General features: G+C 40.8%; 3 protein-coding genes across 3 annotated transcripts; 1 reads left to right on the top strand and 2 right to left on the bottom strand.

Moving 5' to 3' along the window:
• Nucleotides 1–551: 551 nt before the first annotated feature.
• On the bottom strand, nucleotides 552–5066 carry LOC116726300 (uncharacterized). The gene is made up of 6 exons (XM_032572969.1): nucleotides 4332–5066; nucleotides 3706–3880; nucleotides 3078–3556; nucleotides 2804–2978; nucleotides 2205–2715; nucleotides 552–1309 (listed from the first exon to the last, which is right to left on the bottom strand). The coding sequence occupies exons 1-5, from the start codon at nucleotides 4476–4478 to the stop codon at nucleotides 2399–2401; spliced, it is 1293 nt and encodes a 430-aa protein (XP_032428860.1). The 5' UTR covers nucleotides 4479–5066; the 3' UTR covers nucleotides 552–1309; nucleotides 2205–2398.
• Nucleotides 5067–5469: 403 nt separating this feature from the next.
• On the top strand, nucleotides 5470–11347 carry LOC116726303 (ICOS ligand-like). Its single transcript, XM_032572973.1, has 5 exons — nucleotides 5470–5907; nucleotides 5992–6315; nucleotides 7411–7674; nucleotides 8262–8426; nucleotides 10014–11347. The coding sequence occupies exons 1-5, from the start codon at nucleotides 5841–5843 to the stop codon at nucleotides 10079–10081; spliced, it is 888 nt and encodes a 295-aa protein (XP_032428864.1). The 5' UTR covers nucleotides 5470–5840; the 3' UTR covers nucleotides 10082–11347.
• A 234-nt stretch (nucleotides 11348–11581) lies between these two features.
• Nucleotides 11582–16703, bottom strand: nit2 (nitrilase family, member 2). Its single transcript, XM_032572974.1, has 10 exons — nucleotides 16598–16703; nucleotides 16328–16446; nucleotides 16041–16161; nucleotides 14996–15084; nucleotides 14794–14887; nucleotides 13693–13767; nucleotides 13546–13624; nucleotides 13351–13449; nucleotides 12366–12421; nucleotides 11582–12056 (listed from the first exon to the last, which is right to left on the bottom strand). Exons 1-10 carry the CDS (start codon nucleotides 16623–16625, stop codon nucleotides 11956–11958), a joined length of 861 nt encoding a protein of 286 aa, XP_032428865.1. The 5' UTR covers nucleotides 16626–16703; the 3' UTR covers nucleotides 11582–11955.
• Nucleotides 16704–17919: the final 1216 nt, after the last annotated feature.

Below are 17919 nucleotides of genomic sequence, written 5' to 3'. Positions count from 1 at the left end.
TTAGACACGGGACAGAAGCAGTGGCGGTTTGTTGAATGAACGCTGCCTGCAAACTAGTTACATTTACTCAGTTACATACTTGAATAACTTTATAATGGGCTGGAGGGGAATACTTTTATTAGTATTTTTTACTTTTACTTGAGTAACTATTATGATCCATTGCTACTCTTGAGTAAAAACTCTGGATTCTCGACCCACTGTGAGCAACTTCACCAAATCAATAACAAGCTTGCTTTAACCAAAGAACACACCACACAGACACACACCTGCAGTTTTGGTCAAAATTTCCTACGTTTTATATTGAAAGAAATTAATTTTAAAAATATATTTCCAACTCATTCAATGACATAAATCCAAATTTACGTCATTTACATTACGTACATAAATTATTTCCATGAATTATTTTCATTTTGATCTTTAGAATACCAACATTTCCACATAACTTTATATTTTGGTCCATCTGATGATGCAATTTTTAAAATAAATTGTTGATGTTTACATCAGATACTCCTATTTTTTACTTTCACAAAATGTGCATAACAGGGTTTTTATGATTATGTAATAAATTTATTATACTGTAATACCAATAATACATACATACACAATGGTCTTGGTTTAACCAGTATGCATTCAAATATCTATGTCTTAGGTGATCTTGATGCCAACCTAAGATACATCTGTTATATCTTAACATAACATAAAGTTGCTGTTGTGTGAAAAAATTGCACATTTATTTGTGAAAATCAGCATTGAATTAACAGAATGTCACAATTTGGTCATTATGTGAATATCAAAATATCATTTGTAGAAAAAAAACATCTTCACATGAGGTTTCTATAACCATAACTCAAAATATCATGTTAACAGGTTTTTTATGAGTCTGTAAGAATGGGAGACTGACTATAACCAAGAGCAGGTTTTGGTTATTTGTACAGGTAGATCCTTCTTTAACTTCATGGTACTAGGAAAACTGGTAAGGCTTGGACAAGGAAAAGTAACGTAGGGCTTAAACTATGGTAGACAATATAATGCTGGGTCCCTGGGGGGGTGCTACAGGGCTTCTGCTCCGAGTCATATATGGCGTGAGGTCTGGGCAGTGGATCTGGGGATATGGTCTTTTTCAAGAGTCTCAAAACTTAAATCCTTGGATGTAGAAAAAGAGCTTGGGCCCCGATCCGACAGAGTTCTTGTGTGTTTTATGTGGCTGAATGAAAGGTGGACTTTGGACTTTAAGGTCTCTTTTCCTGTGTACCGTAGCTGTACAGTTGCTGTTTCATGCAACCGAGTCCACATCTACGAATGGCGTGATCTGAAATATCAAAGTTGAAATTCAATAGGCATATTCAGTATTCACCATATAAAAATGAAAACATATATAAATATATAAATGCAAAACACTAGAATACGAAGGCTGATCTTTCTTTTTACTATGGTTTTGTATAAATCATTTACATTTCCTTTATTGACCATATACAAATATAAACACATGCATAATATACCCTAGATATGGAAAACAAACAAACAATTAACCACAATTAATCAATGAATCTCTGTAGGACACTGCTTTATTAAAATGACCACTCAAATGAATCCCGGTCTTTGACAGTTTTTGTGGGTTTAAAAAAAATCGTCGCTCACAGAATGGACAGTGATACTGTGCAGATGGACTGCAGCGACACTTTTTCAAAGATGGCACCGAACGCCCCGTCTGAGCTGTTACATGGAGCTGGAGGAAGACGGAACAGGGAATCTGATTCATTTAAACTACGATGCGGAGGTGACCTGCCACGGTTCATTCCTTCTCACCAACAGGACGGCTTGGAACTGATCCCAAGGTAGCACAATGTGAGATAAGTGGCATCTTCTTGACTTTTCAATGTCTTTTTTTTTTTTTTACATGAAGCTAATCAGTGTTCTGGTTTATTTGATCAAACTAAAAAAAAAGTATGAGTTCTACTAAGACCCAGAGTCTCACAGACCATATAGTAGTTATGTCAACACATGTGCAAAGTTTGAAAAGCCACGGCTGCCCCCATTGTTCGCCATTTACAATAGTAAACATCAGCTGACCGCTAATGTTTTCCCATTAGTGTTTAGCTAACACGTCATGGTAAGAAACTCTTCTCAACAGCACACTTAAAAGAAGCTTCATAATTAAAGCAAAACTATATGAATAAAAAGAAAGAAAAAAAAAGAAAACTCACTTTGTTTTCCTCAATGATTGCTCACCAACGTTGTAACCATCATGGTCCTGAGCGTCCGTCTTCATTTGATTCTCCTTAACACGTTTACCACCACAATCTGGAGAGCAGCGAGGTTTCACCACAGAAAGTTGTTTGACACATGTTTGGACTAGAGGGTTCTGAGGAAGGCTATACGGGTCAGTTTTGTTTGGTCTTTAATGCAGTACTTCCTCTAACTTAGTGCTACAAGCTAGTTTTTGGGGGTTGAGGGGAAGTGAGGTTGGCTTTGGGCTCAGGACAGACGTTACAGGACTTTGTGTCTGGGCAGAGGATGTAGGGGTCAGGGTTTGGGTAGGCATCGCAAAAGAAGAGTTTAAGCTCTGGTCAGAAGCTGGAGAAGTTTCCGTATGTTTTATGTGGCATGAAAGATGGACTTTCAGGTCTCTTTTCCTGAGTACCGTAGCCGTACAATACAAACAGTGAAAGTGTTGCTGCTTCCTGCAACTGAGTCCACATCTATGAATGGTGTAATCTGAAATATAAATAGGTGAAATTTATTAGATATTTAACATCCAGTCCATTAAATATTAAATAAAAAAACAACAACAATGGAAACATACCTCTATGGGGAATTGCTTTTTTAATATGTCGACTCAAATGAATCTTGAGCTTTGACAGTTTTGTGGGTTTAAAAAATTCTAGACCACAAAACGGACAGTGATACTGCGGAGATGGGCAGCAGCGGCACTTTTTCACAAAGGGCAGTGAACGCCCCGTCTGAATTGTAATATGGAGCTGCAAAACATAAAAAGAAAATGAAGCCACATTTCTCCAAATATAAGGAAAATTATTTAAAAACGTTCCTTAAAAAAACCCCATCATAAACAGATTTACTTTGTTCTCCTTTGGTTCAGCCTCAGCAAGGTTGGAACCACAGTCATGATCTTTGGCCATCTTTATTTTATTCTCTTTCGCACATGTACCAACAAGGTCCGGAGAGTGAAGAGGCTCAAGCTCGGAGGGTTTCTCTGAGCGCGGGTGAACTACAGGGTCCCGGAGCATGGTACAGAGGAGAGTGTTGTTAAGCCATGAAGGCAGAACTTCCTCTAACTTTGTGCAGTAAGCAAGTTTTGTGGGATTTGGGATGTGGGTAGACTGTGTAGGTTTTGAGTCCTGGGCAGACCGTGTGGGGTTTGGGTCCTGTGCCGGCGCTGAAGAGTCCGATGTCTGAACAGACGTTCGGGTGCGTTTCATGTGGCAGAATGAAAGATGGACTTTAAGGTCTCTTTTCCTGAGTACAGTAGCCGTGCAGTATAAGCAGTGAAAGTGTTGACGTTTCCTGCAGCTGAGTCCACATCTATGAATGGTGTAATCTGAAATATCAAAAGGAATTTGATTTAAAATCCAATATTTGCATCTTCAAATTTACCACATACAAATATAAACACATAAACGTACACGCCCTATATATGGGGAAATATTGCAATCACAGTTTAAATGATTGTAAATAAAAACACCATACCTATATAGGAAACTGCTTTATTAAAATGACCGTCCATATGGATCTTGACCTTTGACAGTTTAGTGGGCTTAAAAAATCCTGGCCCGCAAAACGGACAGTGATACTGTGGAGACGGACAGCAGAAACACTTTTTCACAGACGGCAGTGAACGCCCCATCTGAACTGTTATATGGAGCTGGAGGAAAATGGAACAGGAAATCAGATTAAGCTCAACTAAAAGTGTGGCTTGCATCCATTTCATACTCCTCCTAAATTAGATCCTGTCTAACTAGTTTCAATAAGTAAAAACGTATCATCTGCATTTAATTTTATCTTAATGTAAATCCTAGTGGGTAGAATACATATTTTTGGTTGAAACCTGACCACACGTCAAAATATTTCATCTTCATTTACTGTTTCAGGGATTTTTTTTTTTTTTTTTCAATAAAGTTTTTTTTACGCAAAAAAATTATATGAACCGGAAAAGACCTGACAGTGGCGGAGCCTGAGAGCGACGCTTACAGCTGGATACTTCGCGGAAACGCAACTCGACACAGCCAAATTAAAAAACAACAACAACAAACAATTTAATACAAAAGACGTATTTTTATAATAGGGCTACATGTGAAAAGTTAGAGCTAGCTTACTTGTTGGTGTTCAGCCTCAGCATTGGCGAGAGGGTAACTGTAATCATGGTCAGACGCCTCCATCTTTGTTTTGGGCATGCGTGCAAATGGTCCGGAGAGCGTGTGTTTCTTGAGAGGGGTTGCGACGTTTAAGCGTGCTATGCGCATGCGCAAAATTTCGGGTCCTGAACCCGAGTTACGACTGTTTTGTTTCGGAGAGTCGTGTGCTTTTTAGATTAACATTCACAGATAAAAAAAAAAGAAAACTTCAAATAATCAGTCAGACGTTTTAGGAAAATTCTTTTTATTGAAATATTTTTTTACATTCTTATTTTTAAAATATTGCATTTCATATGAAGAGGCATCACCTTTGAAACAGAGAATGAAGAGATGTTTTGCAGCCTCATCATCGAATATACAGTAGTTGTGTTGTAAATTAAATATGTGGTTCCACTTTCGAATTAAACATCATTAGCCCTTTAATATGAACATCTTCATATTAAAGTAGAAAAACCCATAAAGTTTGTGCTTTTCTTCCCTAAAATAGAGACTGGTTAATATTAGACTGGTTAATATTAGACTGGTTAATATTAGACTGGTTAATATTAGACTGGTTAATATTAGACTGGTTAATATTGCATGATGTCTTAGGAAAATATTCACACGCCTAGAACTTCGTCTCCACAATTTGACTAATGGTATCCCACAGATTCACATATTTAATTTCCTTTTATGTGTGGAATATATATGCTTAATAAATTTTGACATTATTGATTTGTATTGATTATTGTTATATTCTAATGTAGAATTACAATATAGCATCAGAACAATAAAAAAAATCATTTTTAAATCAGAAATGTATCCTTAACTAAAAGTATGTTTAATACTTGCTTTAAAAAAAACAACCTTTTAATTTATAAAATGAGCATGAATTGAATATGAATGGATGCGTGTGTACTAATTTGACATGTTGGAACATTTCTGTCCGCATAACATTTCACTAACAAACTTATATCGCCACAGTTCTTCTCACCTGTCCAGGTTTTATGTTATTATTATAAATACTTCTCTACATGTTTGTTTCATACTTCCTTATACTTCCTCATACTTCCTTACCAACATGTGTGTGTGTGTGTTGTCTAAAAAGCGGTCTAGCAGGTTAAACCAACCTCCACCTATAAAGTGGGTCCTTACCTGATCTTTACTGACCGACACTGAAGAGCCTGGAGTCTTCACTGTTCTTACATCAACTCCTATCCGCGGTATTTATTTATTTTATTATTTTTTTGCTGATCTAAAACAGGAGATCAGGTATGGCAGAACAAGCCGCGGCATGACTGAACGTGTGGAAAGGTGCGCGTACGGCTCGGCGCGGCAGGACGAGGAAGTGAGGCCGAACCGACATATTTTCGTGCGTGTGTGGAGTGTGTCAATAATGGACGAGTTTCGCTTTTCCCAACTGAAAAGCCAGACGCCGTAGGAGCCGCTCCGCGGTCTTTGTATGCGCTCCTGTGCGCCAGGGAAGGCGCGATGCCGGCGGCACCGTGGCGCGGCGCGGCGCTGCTGCTCTGCTGCGCGTGTTTGTGCGCCGCTCTGGGTAAGCTGACCAATGCCGTCTGCTCACGCTGCGGGTCGCACCGACCGACCTCACTCGTCTCTTTCCGTTTCTCTTTCTGCACAGAGCAGCGAGGCTGTATCCTCGGTGAAGTGGGGAAGCCGGTGCTGCTGCCCTGCCACCCCAACTTGGGGAGACTGTCGAACTTTTCCGTTGAGTGGAGGAACCACGACGAGGCCGTGTTCAGGTCGCTGTGGGACGGGGATGGGAACGTGGAGACGTGGAGCGTGAATTATGCCAGGATTCCCACAGACGCGGCGGCCACTGGGAACTTCTCCCTGGAGCTGCCGTCAGCTCAGCCCAAACACGACGGGAGCCGATACGGCCTGTTCCTGCTGTCAGGGGAGAACCAGAGCGCGCCTCTGTGTACCAGGTGTCTCAGGGTCGCAGGTTAGTTCCGTAACATTGAAATAAATCAATTAAAAGGACTTGAAATAATCAACTAAAACAGAGAGGCGCCACAAAAGGAGTGTTGTGTTTTGAGCACTTTTTCCCTTCTGGTTTTGGTGATTCTGACTTTCAGATGTGATCTGGTCTGCAGGGCTTAAAGGGGCAGTTTTACGTAAAATCGACTTTTTCAGCTGTACATCATGTTATAATGTTATTCCCTCAACAAAACGTTTTCATTGTTTCATGCATGTTTCACAAATCCTTGAATCGCCCACGGCAACCATTCAGCTGTGCAGAACGCCTGGGTGGACGAAGCCTCCCACTCAGCTCCTTCAGACTAGCCAGCAGCAATTAGCAAACACATGGTGGAACTGCGCATCTGCTGAGATCAGAACAGGAGCAAATTCTCAGATAAAAATGTTGTTAAAGGGTTAATAAGGAGCCATGTTGTGATGACTTCCCAAAGAGCAGGACTTTTAAAAGACACAGAGGCCCAATTGCAAGAAATTAAATCAGGGAGTCAAATTTATTTTAAGATGTAATTGACATATGTAGCATTTTTATAACAACTGAAGTTAGCGTAGTTACTTGATTGTGTTAATAAAATGGCATCATGTGTCTGGAAAACACATAACACTGTCCCTTTAAGGCTGCTGACTGGACACTCACAGTCACTGTGCACAAGCGAAGGTAAGCTACTCTGTGTCGTCACCAAAGAAGCTGGTTGTTGGCGTGGTATCCAAGCATGCTGATGGAAAGTTGAGTGGAAGGAAAAGATTATGTAGAAAAAAGGTGCATAAGCAATAGGTGCAACTAGTGGAGTCTGGAGGAAGAGTCCAAACTCCGTGCAGATCTGCACCAAGAGGTTTTACAGCACCTCATGCTTCTTGCTTTCTACTGGCAAGCCTAACGAAGACGCTCTCTTTATTAGCAAAAGAACAAATCTACATAGTAAATTTTACTTTTTCAATTTAACTATTGAGCAACAGCCATCTTTTCAAACATATCCTAATTTATTCAGATGTGCTTCTTGCAGTAAATGATCACAAAATCATTTAAAAAGCCTGACGTTTGTGAGTTTTGTCGTTGTCGCAGCCAGTTTTAGGATCCCCGAGGTGAGGAAGGAAGAATCGTCCTACCTGTGTCGGTCCTGGGGGGGCTACCCCCAGCCTGTCGTCTACTGGCTCATCAACGACAGCCGGCAGCCCCCCGACGGCGCCGTGACGACCCGGGCCCAGGCGCTCCCCGACTCCCATCTGTACAACGTCACCAGCCGGCTGACCGTCAACGTCTCCAAAGACGACACCGTGTCGTGCACCGTCACGAATCCGTCCACGAATGAAACCCTGACGGCCAAACGTGAGTCTAACGCTGGCGCTCGGTGACGACGGTCCTCCTTCTAATTAAACGGGATTGGTGTCAAACATGCAGCAGAAATCTTTGTGCAGCAGAAATGTTCGTTTGTGCCGCTATCATTTTGAAGATGTTAAGATATGTTTCCAGAGGTCATCAAAGGTCAAGCAGTCAGTCCACATTTACAAACTCAAACAAAATACGGTGTCCGTCAACTATGATAAGTTTGTGCAGCAAAAACATTTTGTGCCGCAAATGTTTTTGTTTGTGCCGTTATAATTTTTAAGACTTCAATACAAGTGCAAGATGAACAAAATCTAACAAAATTGCTATAAATTGATTGTGCAATGTTTGTCCAGCAAATATATTTGCAGCACAGTTGATTGACACCAAATTTGCTTGATTTGGTACATGCGGGGGAGGGAGGCTGATGGACCTTTGATGACCTCTGGAAACATTTACTAATATCTCTAGTAGTGGCACAAACAAAAAATCGGCACCAATTTTACTTAATTTGAAGAAGACCTTCTGTCAGGTCTTCTCCGTCGGATGCCAGAACACGCCGTCACTCTGTTCGCTGTTTGGGCTCGCAGTGGGAGCCAGCAGCAGCGGGAGTCGCGCGTCGCAGGGCATGTGGATCTTCAGCACCGTCCTGTGCGTGGTGGTCGCCATAATGGTGCTTGCCGGGATCTACTATCAGCTCCACCTGGACAAGATAAGCAAGCGGAGGAAGAAGGAATACGAGGAGCCACGGAGAGGTGAGCCCATCGAAACTTTCCGGAAAGCGGAGCGAGGAAACCATGAATGCTCTTCAACTCAGGCCGTTCGAGTTAGCGTGAAACGGCGTCTAATCTGCACAAATAGCTATATGTGCAAAACTAATAGTTTTCATTTAAAACCATTAAAACTCTAGTTTCACAAAACTCTCAAGCTAGGTGTGAAACTCTAACACAGAAGTTCCTTTTATATATCTTTGTTCCTGCTTCTTCATCTTTTTAAATATCAATGTATGTACCTTTGTTGTTGGGGGGGCTGTCGGTACAGAATGCAGCTCAGTAGGAATTTCATCATGTGCATTGAGTTGGATCTGTTTATTTACAACCTCATTGCTCCTTGATTTCAGTATAACTATAAATAAATTCACTCTGAAGGTGAACCCAGTAAGATCCAACATGCGAAGTGTCCAAACTAGGATTTGACTCCACCTTGATGCGTTTTGGCTACAGCTGTTCCAGGCTGAACCAGGCCAGGTTTATTTATACCTCTGAAAAGTGATTCATGCTGCTCTAACTTTTTCACATTTTCGTCACATTTCAAACACAAAAAGGAAAAGTATGTCTTTTTTTTTTTTTTCATTTTTCCATCCATCCATCCATCCATGGAGTTTGAGCAGCAGTTGCAGGTTCAATCATTATTTTTTTATTTATTTTTTCCCAAATAGAAATCTGTGTGACATTTACTTCTCTTTACTCTGATGCCCCTAAATAAAATCTGTTGAAATCCCCTGATTAATAAATGGAGCCCAGTGTGTGGTTTGTTTTGCTTACAAGTCCAGAGTTTTGTTAGTGACCGACAGAAAGGTCAGGGATCATGTTGTTTTAGAGGTTTGTATTATTATTAGACATTATCTCAGTTAGCTATTTTCAGTCAATCATTCTGAAGGTGGTGGAAGAGGCTCTTAAATCGTTTTGGTCAAAGATCAAATCAAACTGGTCCGAGATGTACATACGACTACGTTAGTTTTTGGCACGTTGGTCTTTTGAGTGTGTTTATGCAACACACCTGCTTAGAGTTTGAGCAGCAGTTGCAGCTGCGATTGTTAACTGTGGTGTGAGCCTTTTTTTGTCTATATTTTCATTAAAAATAAGGTTATATTATTCCGTAATGACGTCTAGATTTTTTTAAAAACCTAAAAATATGGTTAAAAATGTGGTTAAAAATGTGGTTAAGCTAATTACAAAAATCAGTTTTGGATGGTATGTTTGGAAATGGTTTAGGAAAGTCACTGCGGCTCAGCATTAATTTCATTTAGAGGGAACGAAGGCAAAAATGGCGTATGTGGGGAAAAAAATGATTTGGTCAAAAAGTTCTCTTTTTCAGAACCTATGGCAAGATTTGGCCGATGTTGACAAGCACTCTTCATCCATATCATTTTCCTCCACTTCTATCACAATAAATCCCGATAAAATACGCATCATGACAAAAAAAAAAAAAAAAAAGAACATCCAGGGGGTGTAAATACTTTTGTAAGTCACAGTATGGATGTGTAAACAGAAAGCTCCTGTGACAACAGTGAGCCGCCTTGCGCTTGCCGCCGTGTCTGACTGAATGTTTGTTTCCATCAGGTCGACGATATCAGTACAAGCAGGCGACCGAGGAAATGATGCCGGAGCCAAAAGAGACCGACGTGTGAAAGAAAAGGACAAGAAAAAAAAGTTCATCTATGGATCCACCGCCACTTTTTTATGATCAGTCCAAACAAACAAACAAACAAACAAACAAAAAAACACTGACATGTAAATACTTCTGAGTCATTGTGTTGCATTTTCTAGATGCTTATCCTAAGCTTGCCGTCTACTTTTTTTTTTTCTTAAATGTGCCGGCTGATTGATTCCAGTCAGAAATGACAAGGACACTAGTAGCATGGCACATTCTGTTCTTAATGAGAACATGCGTCTAATTTCCTCTAGCTCTACAGGAAGTGAGGAAAAATGGACTTTTGATGGTGAAGTCCAAAGATCGGGCGGCTAACTCCATAATGTAATGCTGTTACTGGTCACTTATTGGTGTTTTGGGCGGTCATCATCCTGTTCAAGCACCAATTTCCTCTTCAGTATAACGCGGCACCACCTCCTCCTCGAGTATTTGGAACCGATTCCTGGTACCCAACAAACAGACCAGATGGTGTAGAATGAGAAGTTTCCACATATTGTGATCCCAAACCCTTCATGATTATAGTGTAGTGTAGCTTGAATTCAAAGATTGGGGTTAATTGTTGGAATTATTTCTCTTTAGCAAACCACAAATTCTTCTGAACGTTTTTTTTTTTTGCCCCAACTCTGGGACATTATTGATGCTTTTTGCCAAAAACGTGCCTTCACACAGACACTGTTTAATTCTTACAGCACTCAAAGGCAACAGAAGAAACTTCCCCCATCAACGGCTCTGACTTTTTTCCATTGTGACTATTTTTTAATCCCTCGATTGGATCGCACGTTTTTCATTTTGCTTCAAGTCCTCCTGGTTTTGGTTCATGCTGTAAAGCATTTCAAACCATGTTGGCCGCATTGTTTACGTTTTTTTCCGCTTTCACCCAATCTGCCTTTAAGTCGAGTAAAAGCCCTTCTGTTTGTTCAGGAAATGAAGAAACTCACTGGAGCCCAAACTGATATTCTCATACTATGTCACCACTGCTGATTTCTATTAAATTATTTGCCTTGTAGAAATATAATTTCTATTAAAAAAAACAAAGCGCTGGCTTACTTGGTGCTGCTTTTATGTTGAACACAGCCGCAAATGTTTTATGTTTGGCGCTACTGTTAGCCATGGAGTTTATGCATGTCTTTATTGTGTGTGTTGTTCTTCGTTATTGAAGCACTTTAAATTGTCCGTAAACATTTTAAAGTTCCCTTAATTTAGAGAGGATGCTTTCTAAATAAAGCTTGTCTGTTTTAATCAATGACACGCCTCCATAAGTGAAGGTTTATAAGATATTTCCCTTTTTTTTCTACATTTTAAAGCCACAAGGGGCTGAAGTAAGGATTTATTCTGACCACAAACAGGTGCTTTGGTGACTTATTATTAAAAAAAACGTCTTTCAGATGTGGTGTCTGTTATTGCATCTGAATCGCATGTCGTACAGCTCCGTCTGCTACTTAGCATCTCCGAGTTAATCAACACTTTAGTTAGTGAGTCTGGGATTTTTTAACATTTTTTATTAACCTGGATTTCAGTGGGCAACCAGAGCAGAGAAACACACACGTACAACTGCGGCATTGAAACACGAGCTCAAATCACACATTTAAATGGTTCAGGAGGAAAAATGAAAAAAAAAGAAAATAAAGTTCTCCTTGACCGTTTTCCCTCCCAGTTCGTCGTTCTTCACGTGAAGGCTGGTCCTGAGTCAGAGCTCCCCTTCTGACTCAAACGCACGACTGGCTAACGCAACCGCTCCATCAAGCACTAAATATTAACACCCAGTCTCCTTGATGACAAGAACCAAGATTATTTAATGTTGGGATTTTCAGAAATCACATATTTAGAGGAGCGTGATCCTGTTTGGAGCGTTCAGCCCGATCCCTGCTGCACGGCCGTCACGGCGTAGAGGTCGTCCCGACGCTGGGAGCTGATTGGGATCTGCTGCCGGATGTCGGCCAAGTACTGCAGGTCTGGAGTCGGGCCACACACATGCAGAGTCAGAACATGCAGAACCTCATCGCAGAGGAAAACACAGTCTGACATGTGGAAGGGAGGGAGGGAGGGAGGACGATTGGAGGGACGACATTTACTGTGGGGAATAAAATCTAGAAACAAAACTATCTCCTTTCTCCAGTCCAGATCTGGAAAATCCTGAAATCAAATCCCAAACTACTCCATAGTTTTACCAGACCGCTTGGAAGTCCTGTGTATCGAGTAATATTTTTTTCTTAGCTTCCTGTACCAAAGCTCAGATGGAGGGAAAGACCTCTGATTCTCACCGATATCAGCGTAGATGATGGATTCCTCAGGCCCGGCCTTGGCGATGACCTCTCCCCTGTAAAAACATCCAAACAGGTTCAGATCGGATCCAGCGGCCGCACAGAGCATCAGCAACGGTTTGCAATATGGCTGAAACAATTAAATCAGATTGATAAGCGATTAATCGGTTATCGAAACGGTCGTCAACTAATTTAGTAACCGATTTATCACTCACAGACTCGAAAAAGGCCATTTTCTAAAACAACAACACAGTTGGAGCGGTAAGGAAGGCAAAACTGTTCAAAAAATATTTACATTTTTATGTTAAGATTTTTTTTAAAAAGCCCTTCCATGCCAGGAAATATGTTCAACCAAGAACTCCTGAAGTGACACTTGTAGCCTCAAATTCTTTTTTATTATTATTTTAAATCTCCTATGAACCAGGAGACGTTTGATTTCAAGTTATTAAATTGGTTAATCCAAAAAATAAATAAATAAATAATAATAATAATAAAAATCAACAGATCAGATCTTTACTGTATGAAGCAGAACGGGCTGCGGCTTTTCACAGGTATCTTTTCAGCTACAGCTTCATCCTTTGCTGCAAATGATCAAGCGTTCACCAAATGAATGCTGTTACTGCGTTTTAGGCAATACGACGTTTACTTTTCCCATTTAAAAAAATGACTTGAGTCGTTGGTTTATTTACAGTTTTAATATCGTACAAATTAGTCTTTCGTGGTTAAATGAAAACCCCTCCCAGTGTGCCATTTTGTTGGATCCGGTTACACGATCCAGAAGAGTAGATCGATGAATCGATTACTAAAACAGTTTCTACCTGCAGCCTCAGTTTATAAGAGCACAGGTGTTCTCAAAGCGTTGACTTTCAGCCTCGTCACATCTAGTTGAATTACGCGGTAACAAGTTTGTTTTGTTTTTTAAGGATAAAGACTGACTCAGAATGTTCCCGTTGCCGCCCGTCTGTCCGTGCTCCTGCGGTCTTACCACGGGTTCACCACGGTGCTGTGACCCCAGGCCACGTAGGACGCGGCTTCGTCTCTGGCAGGCGACGCCGTGGCCACGTACATCTGGTTATCGAGGGCCCTGCGTTACACAGATGACGCAAAGGAATTGGATTATTAAACGCGGCGGTGGATCTCGACGGCCCGACGCAAACCTGCAGGCGTGCTCCAGTCTCACCGTCCCCTCTGCAGCAGCTCCCAGTGGGCGGGGCCTGTCGTCATGTTGAAGGCTCCGGGGTAAACCAGCAGCTGGCAGCCTGAGCACGGTACATGTTCTTCAGCCGTTCTGTCAGGCAGTCCAAATGAGTCGTTTTCAGTCGCTCACCTTTCCTGTTGTAGAGCTGAGCGAGCTCCGCGAACCTCATGTCGTAGCAGATCCCCACTCCCACCCGACAGAACGCTGCCAAAGCCAAGAGGACAGGGGAAGGAACAAAACAAAACAAGATTCATCTACTTGACACTGGTCGTACCACTTGAACATTATAGATTTTGTCAAACGTCGTCGTGCTTTATGTGAAAGGGCAACCCTAGAGACGGGAGTGCTTGTCCGTTCCATCTGCTTTTAGGTTTTAAAATAAAGAAAAACAGAAAATGTTTGCTGAAAAGAGGATGGATACGCGTCTTTATGCGGAATGGTGAAATAGATGGAAAATGAAAAAAAAAAAAAACAGTTTCCGACTTAATTACAAATAAAGGATCTAAAACAATATCGTTTGCATTTTTAGTGTCATGGAAAATCAAAAAATATAATAACATAAAGCCAGTATTTGTTACTAAATGTATATTTAAAGCATTAGTTAATTCTAGGGATGCACCGACTGCAGTTTTCTAGCCAACTGCGGATTACGACCTTTAAAAATCCCGACCTGCTGTCTTCGAGTTTGGCCAGTACAGAAATTTTTGTCTGAAATGTTGATAAATGTGGCAAGAAAGTTGCCGAGTTGGCAACAGTGGGGAGACGATTGTTAACTGCAAACGTGCAGACGTGACCTGGTGGGCCGGGCTGTCAGCCAAACCTCTCCCACCGGACAGCAGAAGAAGACAAATCTTGATTTTTATACCTGTGCTGAGGTAGATGAGGTCAGCGTCACATGTAATTTTTGGCCGATCACTAATCTTCCCAAAATTAAATGAATCGGGGCCGATTTATCGTAGCACCCCCATTTAATTCTTTATCATTTTAAGTCACAGTTATTAAGGGAAATTATGGAAGGTCCAAAGTGCCAGAGATTACAGACCAATGAAGTAGAAGTTATTTGGTCCCCAAACATTCTTCAGATTTTTAGTTGTAGAAAAATATGGGGGGAAAAAAAAGTTTTGTTTTTTAAATTCAAGTAAAATACATTAAAGTGTGCGATTCTAACGGTGATGAAACGCGGAAAAGTTCAAGGTGCACAAAGAGAGCCGCCCCCCGTCCGCCACTCACGCGTGTCGAACGTGGACAGGCTGTTCCCGGGGCTCAGCGTCTCGGACTCCTGGAAGCGGATTTTCCCTGGAACGTCGATGTCGAACAGGTGAATCTTTTGGGAGAGAGCGCAGAGGGTAGGGGGGGGTTACACGAACGCAGCGGGCGCTGGGGCGCGGCTCCGTCTGTGAAGGAGACCTGAGCGGGTGAGGAACTCGCAAACCTTCCGGTGTTTGAGAATCAGCTCTCCTTCAGGACCAAACACGGCGCAGGTGTTGTACAGCTTCCCTCCGTCCTCTTCAGGGATCGAGCCTGTTCAACAACAAGGAGGAGGCTTCAGCCATTCAGTCACATGAACATGGAATATGTTTGGATTGTTTGCTAACTGTTTGTTAATTTGCGTTCATTTTTCCACAGTCTCCACTGGCCCACCAGCTCCGGGTGATCCGGTTCATCTGGTTCATCTTTTCTATTTTATCAGCGACTCAAATGTGATGATGATCAGAGATGTTTTGATCAACTCTGAGAAAAAGTTTCCAAAATTCTGACCAGCTGCAACCTTTTCATCTGTATTAGTCGGTATTTTCTGGAAGTGGAAGCCAATTAAAAAAAGAGAAAAACGTATTTCCATATAATACTATTTCCCTCCTCACTTTGGATTATACATAAAACATCCTCTAGATGGCAGCATACTTTGCCCTAAGTGTAGAATCATTTATTTAGCTTCTTGAGAAAACATATTAGCTTACTTCCACTATGCCTAATTATTTTGTGCCGTTTTAAATTTGTTACACCATAAGAGAGCTTTGCTCTTTCTTTTATGCATTATGTTAATATAATGTAAATAAAAAAGACCAATTTCTGTGTTCACTATTTGTTTTCCTGATACACTGATGCAGATACTAACCAGTTTTTTCCCTATTTTTCTTTCTTTTTTTTCTTTTTTTACAAATTAGGTGACTTCTGAAGGTAATTAGATGCATTGGGTCGTATTGAGGTGAATCGGATTAAAAAAGGGGTGGAATATTTCTAACTTCTCAGAATTTCTTCAGGTGAAAAAAATCATTTGTACATCTATCTTAACCTGAGAATAAACAGACAGGATGTGAGTGAATGTCAATTTGCGACATTGGTCCCAATAAACTGCAGCTCGTTCAGCTGCAATTTCTAACAAGACATCAACAGCTTTTTTTGGAGACAAGGTTGCAACTTTCTTCTCAAATGTGAAGGTTTAATGTGGGTGACCATGGCGACGCATGAGTCCACACCTCCCACCAGATGCAGCTTGTTCTCCTTGGCCACCTCTGACAGCATCTGCGTGGATTCTCCTGGGATCTTCTCAGCATACTTGGAGAAGAAGCCAGTTCCGTACGGAGAGTTGAAGCATTCCTGAATCGGGGTGAGGAGGAAAACTATCAGAGTGCCTTAAAAAAAAGTATTCATACCATTTAAATATTTTTTCCACATTTTGTTACTCCCTGTACTGTCAAGGAGAGTGATAAGAAACCTAAAGGTCACTGTATACAGTAAATAATAATAAAAATAACCTCCTCACCGGCAGCAGCACCACTTTGCTGCCCTGTTCCGCTGCCTCCTTCACCAGCCTCCGCACTTTGCTCAGGTTGTCCGCTTTGACGCTGCTCACCTGCAGCTGGACCACAGCCAGGCGGAACTCTGGGACAACAGAACCCGGTCAGCACGGAGACTTTACTACTGACAACACGGCATGAGTTACGAACTGCTGAGGTTTTTATTTTTATCAAACCACGGCTAAATTTAAACTAGTTAGAAAAACTGTAACTCACACAAATACTTTCATACTTACTCGACATTATTCTCGTCACAGCGCTCATATGTGCAGAACTCGGCTCATCTCCAAGTCTAAAGCGGAGCAGGGTGCTGAGCACTTCCGGGTGGATGTGTACTTTTCAAAATAAGAGCATATCTACTTTTCTTCCATTTCAACAACAATCAAAAATTTCATTAACTGTACTATTATATAGCCATGGATAAAGTATAAGTATAAAAATGTTTTTTTTAACTACAACAACAAAAAAACAAACCACACAAATTAGTTGTCTGAGATAAATTCGGGAGTCTCTTGTACTGACCTTAAACCGTGGTCTTTTATTGTGAAAAGGCTGAGATTCTCGTCACAGTGGGTGGTAAGTTGGTGTCCAACCAGAGTTCAGTCCAAAGTATAACTGCTCATTGGTAATCAATTTGAACAAAACAGTAATAGATTTGAAAAAGATTAACACCGGTCAGCACCTGACCTTAAACTGTAGTTGCTTTTTTCAAACATTTATGTAACTAGATGCAGCTGGTGCAAAACTGCTTCAGTATGATCTTAACCTCTAAGGATCACAGACTGAGCCTGCTTACATTTCTCTGCTCAAACTAATAAAATCTAGCGCTTTATAAGACCACATCATGACTCTTCCGCTGCCCTGCTTGACAATTGCTGTTAACTTACTTTGACATTTCTCGAAACACATTGTGTATTATTGCCAAACATCTTTTCCTTAGTCTCATTTTTACAAATAACATTAGTACCAAAGTGTTGGAGCTTGTTTAGATAAAATATATTTATATATATATTTACTGCTATGACCTGTAACAACTAGATGCCGAGATTGAATCTGTTGCAACATCTTAGCATTAGGTCAACTAACCGCCTTGTTAGGATTACGGGCAGGAATTTATCTTATCGTTTATTGTGATAAATTTCTCATAAGCATCTTATTTATTGTTGCCACGATAAATTCCAATCACTGATGTTTAAAACGCCCCAAAACTTTCCTTATTGTGGGGATCGATAGTTTTACTATTTTCTGCACTGCTTGTTCAATAAAAGCATCAATAAATACAAGAATAGTTATTGTGTGCGGTGTATTGATACAAATCACACTTCTTAATGAGACCAGTTCTAAAGCAATGCATTACTAATGAGAATGGTAATCAAGAGCAGTATTTGTTCACACAAAATAATGTGATAAACCCTAAGTTCATGAGATGTCTAAAGCTGATAGGCTGGCGGCCATTTTTAATGTTTTCAACTAGTAGAAAATGTTTCCCATTGCAGGAGTGTGTGACCCTTAAATAATTTATGAGGCATTGTATCATTTCCCACTAACCACACACACA

Source organism: Xiphophorus hellerii, chromosome 9 (assembly GCF_003331165.1).
Source record: "Xiphophorus hellerii strain 12219 chromosome 9, Xiphophorus_hellerii-4.1, whole genome shotgun sequence".
Lineage (NCBI taxonomy): Eukaryota > Metazoa > Chordata > Actinopteri > Cyprinodontiformes > Poeciliidae > Xiphophorus > Xiphophorus hellerii.
Note: the sequence above shows the minus strand (reverse complement) of the source record. Positions and strands in the feature narration are given on the sequence as shown.